This window comes from Portunus trituberculatus, chromosome 41 (assembly GCF_017591435.1).
Source record: "Portunus trituberculatus isolate SZX2019 chromosome 41, ASM1759143v1, whole genome shotgun sequence".
Taxonomy (NCBI): Eukaryota; Metazoa; Arthropoda; class Malacostraca; order Decapoda; family Portunidae; genus Portunus; species Portunus trituberculatus.
In genome coordinates this window covers 13,151,386-13,161,385 of record NC_059295.1, presented here as the reverse complement: position 1 = coordinate 13,161,385, position 10,000 = coordinate 13,151,386, and the positions used below count along the sequence as shown (strand labels likewise).

General features: G+C 48.9%; 1 protein-coding gene across 1 annotated transcript in view; it reads right to left on the bottom strand.

The window, feature by feature from the left end:
- Positions 1-10,000, bottom strand: part of LOC123516519 (collagen alpha-1(XI) chain-like) — a 75,388-nt gene that overhangs the window by 42,959 nt on the left and 22,429 nt on the right. Inside the window, 1 exon segment of the mRNA XM_045275940.1 lies at positions 7,525-7,738. Coding sequence (XP_045131875.1) covers positions 7,525-7,585 — 61 coding nt within the window. The 5' untranslated portion in view covers positions 7,586-7,738.

The following is a 10,000-nucleotide window of genomic DNA, read 5'->3' as shown; positions in this document are numbered from 1 at the left end:
TAAATACACTAGGGAAGCATTATGAGCTGTGCTGGTGCCAAAGATCATTGATTATGCTGATTACATACATTAAATCTACTGGTATTGATGAACTAGATAAAAAGAACTTGCTTCTACAGTACCCGTTTGACGCGCTCAAACCTTTTCCACACTCATTCATGTTGCACTATTCCTAACAAAAACTTATCCAGCTTATTACTTGGGTTTGGGAGCACCGCGGCCACATGCACCAGACAGAGAGTGGTCACCTACCCAGGACGGCGGTGTGGCTGTCCTTGTGCGCCATGACGGGAGGGAGGAATGCCCTGGTGTCTTGTCCAATGTAAAAATATCCACGAACTAGAGGTCAGATTTTTCCCCAGCGGGTTCAGGTGATCGAGTCAGAACAGCGTCATGGACTGAGGCAAGGCCAAGCAGATGGTTGGACAGCCCGACGCTCACACACTCACAAACACACACTCGCTCCAAGAGAAACTGCAGCTCCTTTCTTGATGAGGTCAACAATTCCGCGACGCTGAGGTTCCTTCACGCTCACGTCTCTCCTCGTCCTCAATGAGATCAACGATTCCCGTCGTGAGCAAGGTGCTCTGGGACGCGCACTGCCGCCTCAGCGCTGGAGACAGGAGGCTGTGCGTTGAGGGACAGAGCACGGAGGACGGCGGCGGCGGCAGCTACGGTTGTGGTGGCAGGACTGTGAGTGAGGGACACTCCGCAGCCTGGCATCCAGCCCGCCCTCTCCCTCCAACCCCCCGCGAACAGCCCACGCCCACACCTGCACCCACGAGTCACTTCAGGTCCTCGCCCACGCTCACACAGCTACGGACGGGGCCACCTTGATTCCCCGCCCCATTCCCGGTCCCCAGCCCTACCTGTGCTCTGCCCCACGTCTACTTATCTGGTCCCGCCCTTAAACCAAGGCAAGACACACACCTGCTCTACTCCGCTGCCGCCTTTCTAGATCAGCTGGTTACCGAGAAAACAACACTCACCTTCCTTTGAAAAAAAAACTGAGCCTCCTCCACCACTTCCATTTCTTTCTCTGCTTATCCATATGTTTTTACACTCCTGCCTTTCTTCCACAGCTAAACAGATTTATTAACCTCATGTCCCGCTTCCTGTACTTACCTCCACCTCTCCCTTCCATGCACATGCGGCGACGCGGTGTGGTGTGTTGCGTTCAGCTGCTCTCAAATTGCGCTGAGGAGGTTCGATGGAGCAAGAGAAATGTGATATCCGTGACCTCTAGCATGTGCTGTCACTCGTGTGTGTGTGTGTGTGTGTGTGTGTGTGTGTGTGTGTGTGTGTGTGTGTGTGTGTGTAGTCATAGCTAGTAATACCCTCGTGCCACCTTCTGTAGGTTTGTTTGAAGGGAGAATGAGCGCCAATGTCTTGATGCCAACTCTCTCTTCTTTTTCTTCTCTCTCTCGTCTTCCTTCAACTGTTCTCCATTCTCCCCGGTCTTTTCTCCTTCATAATCTCCTCCTCCTCTTCTTCTTCCTCCTCCTCCTCCTCCTCCTCCTCCTCCTCCTCCTCCTCCTCCTCCTCCTCCTCCTCCTCCTCCTCCTCCTTCGTCAGCTTGTCGTGGCCCAGAACTGCTTCTCTGACACAGCTCCTAATTATACCTATAGTGATCGAGACCATTTTTCCTGTTTGTGTCTATCTTTTTTGTTTCACCTCTCCCTCTTCTCCCCATCACACGTTGCACTTCATTATGTCACACACACAAACACACACACACACACACACACACACACACACACACACACACACACACACACACACACACACACACGAGTAGGTCATTAGTTATAGTTATTACAGCACAAGGCAAATGTGTGTGTGTGTGTGTGTGTGTGTGTGTGTGTGTGTGTGTGTGTGTGTGTGTGTGTGTGTGTGTGTGTGTATTCGCGCGAGCTTCCCGGCCAAGAATGACCCTGGATGCTTTAAATGGCGTGTTTTCACTCTTGATCGCCGCTGAGTGAGCGAAGTGCCGCCCTGTCACACAACCTGTCCTGCAAGTTACCACATAAGGCTACGTGTGTGTGTGTGTGTGTGTGTGTGTGTGTGTGTGTGTGTGTGTGTGTGTGTGTGTGTGTGTGTGTGTGTGTGTGTGTGTTTGAACTATGCTGTGTTTCATTAGTCTAGTTTATTATGAGCACGAAGCATTTATGTATCACGAAGACTAATATTGAGCAGAGTGTGGAGTGTCGGAGCGCGGTGCTGGGGAATGTGGGCGGGTGAGGAAGGCACCACGAGAGGAAATGTATTCAAGTTTAATTAAGAAATCCGAGTCCAGCTTGGCCTAGCGCGCCCCGAAGGACAGGTGACGTCACGGTGGCCGACTGGTGACTGCAGCTGTTTTCCGCACGTTTCTCTGTACACTCCCCCCTCCCTCATCCCTCCACTCATTGCTTCACCTACTGAGAAGCAGGTGAAGGGGAGCGTGACGGGGTGGGGCACACAAAGTAATGAAGCAGTAATGAAGGGCTGCCCGAGGGTGTCCCGCGGGTGGCTGCAGTTGCAATAATTTAGGCTGCGGTCAGGGTTGTTCTCCGTCTCCTCCCTGCGTCACCAAGCCTTCTCCAAGCGGGAGAAAGCATTCACTTATCCTTGGAAGATATCCTAAGCTTGGTGTAATATTCTTGAGTAACATGCAAGATTTAATGGAGAATTTTCAGACTTCTTATTCACGATGTAAAAGTGCAGCTATTTTTACGTTCTGTAGAGAGCTTAGCTTGTATTGGTCAGTGCTGTGGGCATTCGTTAGGACTATTTTGCTAAGGCGGAGAGGCAAGTAGTCGGGTTTTAGTGTTTTCTTCCATTAACAGTGTATTATCCTTATTATATTATTAGTAAAGTAATGAACACGCAATTTAAAATCATAATAGCTTCCATTATAGCTTGTTCAAAATCCAATAGATAAGACGCCAAAACGTGTGTAGATATAGACCATCCAGCTGGCGCGGCTGAGGCGAGGGGCAACGCTGCGTGGTGTCTTTAGTGAGTTGACGTGACTGGAACACTTGATTTTCCCGTGAAAGTGACTCCAAGTTCTGCTACTTCCGGTGACCGGTGAACCACATTCTTTGTCGGTCTTCTCCGAGAAAGCTTCAAACATTTGTATTTTTAGCCTTACCAAAAAAGTGGGCGATGTGTGGGTAGAGTTACGCTGCAACGCCTGCCTCCTCCCTTCCTCCCTCACCCCCTCTCTCCCTCACCCCCTCCTACGTTCCACTAAACATGGGCGCTGTACAGAACCTTCTGGCCGACTTACAGAACATAAAAAAAGAAAGAATTTATTTAAAGCACCAATTTAAAATGTATGTCATGGACCTGTTTTTTTTCTTTCTGTTTTTTTTTTACTGTGACACTAGTTTGTCCAGAGAGAGAGAGAGAGAGAGAGAGAGAGAGAGAGAGAGAGAGAGAGAGAGAGAGAACAATTTTGACAAACAGTATCTTCTGACCCACACACGCTCGTCTCACGCTTCACTTAGTATTCGAAGTATCAACCATGTCGGTGCTTCGTCTCTACTGATGTACTTTCAACATGCATTGGTGGAGGTTGTTGTCGTTTTCAAGGGTGTTACCATGATCTTCGTGATAGCTTGGCAAGGACTCTGCACCATCATTGTGAAAAGAAAAGAAACAACCATGAAAGCTTGACTAATCATCTTCTTGGCCTTAAAAGACAGTCCTCATGAGACCACAAGGCGTCTTATAACACGAGCCACAGTTTATCTTACCAGCGAGCGACTTTTGTGAATATTCTAACCTAGTTCCTTTCTTTTAGACTCTTCTCCTGCCTCAACCACAGCCTGTCTTCCCCTGTCTGTTCGTTGTGTCCTGCCTGCCTGCCCCGCCCTGCTCTGCGTGGCCCTCCACCAGATATTACCTCACTTATACCTCGCCCTCGTCCCATCCCTCACCACCTTTTCTTCACCAGTAAGACAAAATTACTATTGTTAGGTTTGACAGGGATGGAATGATTGTTTGTCTTGCACTATCACTTCATTGGTTTAGCACTTCCACTGATTATCTTACCGTCATCCTTCCTTTACCGTCCCTCTTCTTCTCCCAGCCCCCGTCACTGTCTCGCTGTCACTGCTTCCTGTCACGGCTGTCTGTCTTCTTACTGCTCCACAAACAGCGACAGAACGAAGGCCATTGCTAATTAACTTACTGCGTGCTTGATCATCACCACCATCACAACCACCACCATCACCACCACCACCACCATCACTACGGCCATAACAACAACAACAATAACAAGAGAAGTGACAACAACATTAACAACAACAACTACTTATACAACAACAACAACAACAACTACTACTACTACTACTACTACTACTACTACTACTACTACTACTACTACTACTACTCCTACTACTACTACTACTACTACTGCTTCTGTTACTACTGTTGACGTTATTATTATTATTATTGTTGTCATTATTATTATTATTATTGACATTATCATTATCATTGTTATCTTTGCGACACTTTAATATTTACGTTCTTGTAACTCTTAACCTTGCATTTTTGTGTATGTACGCTCATGTGTATAGAGAGAGAGAGAGAGAGAGAGAGTGTGTGTGTGTGTGTGTGTGTGTGTGTGTGTGTGTGTGTGTGTGTGTGTGTGTGTGTGTGTGTGTGTGTGTGTGTGTGTGTGTGTGTGTGTGTGTGTGTGTGTGTGTGTGTGTGTGTTGTTCCCAGAGGACTCTTTGACTGAAAACAGCGCCTCAGCAGGTTGTCCTCAATGCACGGTCGTGGGAAGGGAAGGGAGAGGGCGTGCAGATCATCTCTCTCTCTCTCTCTCTCTCTCTCTCTCTCTCTCTCTCTCTCTCTCTCTCTCTCTCTCTCTGATAGAAGTAGAACACTTAGAATTTAATCACCCTTAAGTAAATAAATAACAGATAGATAGACAGCTAGACAGATGGACAAAGAAATAAAGGAACGAAGTAACAAGCAGGCAAAGTAAACAAAGAAATAGATAGAAACAAATGCTAAAAACACACAAGAGAAGACAGAAAGAAAAAAAGTGTAAGTCTTTTCAAACGGCCTCGAAAAGATGTTACCTTTGCAAACACCTTGAGGGAAGAAGGAGGACGAGGAGGAGGACGAGGAGGAAGAGGAGGAGGAGGAGAGGAGGAGGAGGAGGAGGAGGAGGAGGAGGAAGAAGAAGAGGAGGAGGAGGAAGAGAAGGAGGAGGAGGAGGAGGAGGACATAGGAGAAAACATGAACCCCCAAACATTAATCTAATTCCGCTGGGTTAGCTTGAGAGAGAGAGAGAGAGAGAGAGAGAGAGAGAGTCAGCGTTCACTAACAACCTCTCCACAATATATAAATGTAATTAGCGGTATAGATTGCATTTCATTTACCTATTTATTTTACTTTATTTCTTCACAATTTTTCGTATTACTTTGTGTTAGCCTGTTTAGGAATGTTGGCTTCGATAACACGACGATAGAGAGTCAATAGAGCGCTGTTGTGTGTGTGTGTGTGTGTGTGTGTGTGTGTGTGTGTGTGTGTGTGTGTGTGTGTGTGTGTTTATTTGATGTGCATCTTAGAGTGAAAATGCTGGATAAGATCGAGTAAGAAATATGTATAACGGTTACACACACACACACACACACACACACACACACACACACACACACACACACACACACACACACATTATTTACCTAGTTTAAGTAAGTCGCGACTCAGTTATATTTATCAGTTATTCATGTATGTGTGTGTGTGTGTGTGTGTGTGTGTGTGTGTGTGTGTGTGTGTGTGTGTGTGTGTGTGTGTGTGCAGAACAAGAATGTGCTAATGAAATTCGGTATTCTGCGAGTAGAGATTGCAAGAGAGAGAGAGAGAGAGAGAGAGAGAGAGAGAGAGAGAGAGAGAAAGTGAAAGAAGCGTGAGAGTGGCGAGAAAAAGCAACACACACGCAAGCACGCACGCACGCAAACAAGAACCACAGAGGGGGTCTTCTAACTCTTCTTGCGTGCGTGTTTCTGCTTGAGTTAGGAGAGGAGGGGTTGTGGGGGGTTGGGGTGCGTGGGGAGCGTGGGTGGCAAGGGTGGGGTTATGGGAGGAGCGAGAAAACAAGGGTAAAAAAGGAGAAAACGCGCAGAATTAAGTGAGGCAGCCAGACACGCCTCTAGGGAACTGCGGGAAGACTGTTGATTGTGAGTGTTTTGTGGAACTGTTTGTGAGTCTGCGCGTTTTCTTTCTTCACCTCGGCCTTCACTCGTGCACCTTTTTAAGAGTTTATCTCTCTCTCTCTCTCTCTCTCTCTCTCTCTCTCTCTCTCTCTCTCTCTCTCTCTCTCTGTACAGTAGCGTTAGCAGAAGCAGATTGGTGAGTTTTGATGGACGGGACGAGTTTCTCCTCTTCGTTTTCTTGTTTCTTGCTCTCGTCTGCTCCCTTTGTGTACTAATGCCGCCTTACTTTCTTACTTTTCCCGCCCTCTCTCTTGCCAACCTCTGGGTATTCCTGCGCTTACCTTTCAATCTAGGTGCTCATTCATCTCTCAGTTCATCTCTCTCTCTCTCTCTCTCTCTCTCTCTCTCTCTCTCTCTCTCTCTCTCTCTCTCTCTCTCTCTCTCTCTTTCATTGTTTTCCGTTTGTCATTCCCATCGTTTCTTTCATGCCCATTCATTGAATATCTTTATTCCTCTCCTTATTGTTTACCCTCTCCTCTACCACGCCTTGCCACATCTCTCCTCAGTCCACTCACTCCTCCCTCCTTAACCTCTCACACCTTCCTGCTCTCCCCTTCCATTTGTAACTTCCAGACGCGCGTTACAGCTGTCACTTAATTAACGCGTAACGTGTGGTATGCGAGCGTCCTGAGGTGATCAAGGGAGTGCGACCATCAAGTGCAGGCGTTTGCATGTTCCCCATCGCCCCCACGCTGCGCCCTGCTGCTCCCCCCGTCAGCGGGAGTGGCAGGGCAGGAGGAAGTTTTTACGCCACCACACGGTCGGCTGCAGCTTCTCAGAATTGCCTGCCAATTACTCCTGCCGTTGGCTTCCTCTACCGTCGTCGTTTAAGTCACCAGTCATTATTCAGAGGAACGACGGAGACAGAGGCGAGTCAAGGCCGCTTAGAGCTGTGTTTGTTTACTTTAGCTCGGCGTGAAGTCATTGTCGCATCAAGAGCCTTGCATCCGCCGCAGGCGCAATGAAGAACTCTGAGAGGGACGTTCATACTTTTATGTCCTGCGTTAATGACTACTTTTTTCCTATTTGTGTTGTCAGGGTGGCCATCAGACAACCGTGTTGCGCACTGTATCTGGTGTAAGTGCTCGGTTGTGTAGGGAAGGGATGAAGGCTTGCATGAGTAGGGAACTTATCAAAGCTCACAAATACTTAATGGTGCATTTAACAGACTGACTTTCCCCATAACAATCGCACTGCTTTACTGTATTTTCCTAATTTCAGACAGACGAGGAATTCTTACACATAACTACACATTGTGCTGAGCGTTGTTACATTCAACAACACAGGACTTTCAGAGTGTACTCACCAAGCCGCTGGTCCCACTCCGTCTCGCGGAAGGGACTGTCCTGCATCCTTGGCGTGGACATGGTGCTCTCTCGCCGCTCACTGCCCGCCTGCACCGCCACTTCACTATGCACACAGACGATGAAGCTCCAGCACTCTCAGTAGTCAGTCCTTAAAGGATACTGTATGAGCCGCCTCCACCGTCTCACCACTTCATGCTGACTTCACTCGTTTCTCTGCAGCAAAAAGAGAACACTGTCACTCGTCTGGCCGCCGCTCACACGCTGTTGTAATCCTGTCGTGTAGTGTATTCCCGAGGAGGCGTGCGGCGCGGCCCTCCCTTGCGGACGCGTGGCAGGGGAATGAGCGAGGCGGCGTGGCGGCGGCGGGGCAGAGCCGAGACTACACCGCACTAGGGCCTCACACCGCCACCACTTCACCCTCACGGCCCCGCTCGCCTCTTCGCATACCCGACAACCAGCACACCTAGCATTCCCCTGACAGCGTGTGTGTGTGTGTGTGTGTGTGTGTGTGTGTGTGTGTGTGTGTGTGTGTGTGTGTGTGTGTGTGTGTGTGTGTGTGTGTGTGTGTGTGTGTGTGTGTATGTGTGTGTGTGTGTGTGTGTAGTGTGGCATTGAGAATCCCCTTCCTTCCTGCCTCCCTTGTTTTTCGCGACACACACACACAGACACACACACACACACACACACACACACACACACACACACACACACACACACACACACTAGACATACACACACTAGACATAACCAAGCACGTCACATGAATACAGGTTTGCCAATTGTACACACACACACACACACACACACACACACACACACACACACACACACACACACACACCGCGTAGTGTAGTGGTTAGCACGCTCGACTCACAATCGAGAGGGCCGGGTTCGAGTCCCAGGGCGGCGAGGCAAATGGGCAAGCCTCTTAATGTGTGGCCCCTGTTCACCTAGCAGTAAATAGGTACGGGATGTAACTCGAGGGGTTGTGGCCTCGCTTTCCCGGCGTGTGCAGTGTGTTGTGGTTTCAGTCCTACCCGAAGATCGGTCTATGAGCTCTGAGCTCGCTCCGTAATGGAGAAGACTGGCTGGGTGACCAGCAGACGACCGATGTGAATTACACACACACACACACACACACACACACCACGAGCTTTGTTGGTTCATCGGCCGTATTTCTGTCTCGTCTGTAGGAATCCGCGAGGCAAGGATTAGTCAGCGATATAATTAGTACGTCCCGCAAAGTTCCCGGGGCGCTGCTCGAATACTCAACACAACACTAAATACAGGAACTAAAAACCGTGTGTGTTTCACTGTTTGATCTGCTGCAGTCTCTGACGAGACAGCCAGACGTTATCCTACGGAACGAGCTCAGAGCTCATTATTTCCGATCTTCGGATAGGCCTGAGACCAGGCACACACCACACACCGGGACAACAAGGTCACAACTCCTCGATTTACATCCCGTACCTACTCACTGCTAGGTGAACAGGGGCTACACGTGAAAGGAGACACACCCAAATATCTCCATCCGGCCAGGGAATCGAACCCCGGTCCTCTGGCTTGTGAAGCCAGCGCTCTAACCACTGAGCTACCGGGCGTGTGTGTGTGTGTGTGTGTGTGTGTTTATATATCAATGCACGCCACGAACTTTGCTATCAGAGAAAAAATATTTGGAGTCAGATTCAAGAAGTGTGTGCTGGTTTCAAGTGGTGCATGGGTCCGCGGTACTAGAAGAGAAAGGCGGAGTGGAGTGTTGGAGAGTTGGAGTGGCAGGGGAGGAGCGGCAGACTTGTGTATCACCCAAACAAACAGTACTGGTTGTGAGATGTGCCCGCTGCCGCCCTGCTGAGTTCATTTCTCCTTCTTGCACACGCAAAGAGAGAGAGAGAGAGAGAGAGAGAGAGAGAGAGAGAGAGATCCCAGACACGCAGAGTAGAAATAGGGGCAGGAAGGGAAACGCCAAGAGGGAAGCGAAGCGTGAAATGACAGGATGGATAAAAATCACTTGACGCGGATGGAAATGGTTACGTGAATGAAAACGTCACTTCTGGGAACATGCAGACATCATTATTTCCCACGTGAACAAAAATTACTCCCGTGTGAATGAAAATTAACTTGCTACTTCGAAAATCCGCGTAAAAAAAGATCGCATTGAAACACATCGTTGCGCTTCACAGCCTTGGTCGCCTCTTTTACCTGCCGGCTGGTGGATGGAACGGTGGAGGGGAAGGACAGGTGGGAGTAAGGCACGTGGAGGGGAGATGAAGGACTAGCTGGAGGCAGATGGGTTTTATAGAGCGGTTATGTGGAGGAAAAGTGGACATTATGGTGGTGACAGCTAGTGATGGTGACGGTGGTGGTGGTGGTGGTGGGGTTGTCTCCAAAAGATGATGTGGAGGAGAGAGAGGGAGGAGGGAGGGAGTGTTTAGGATGGTGGATGACCTTGAACGATTCCACCACCACCACTATCTC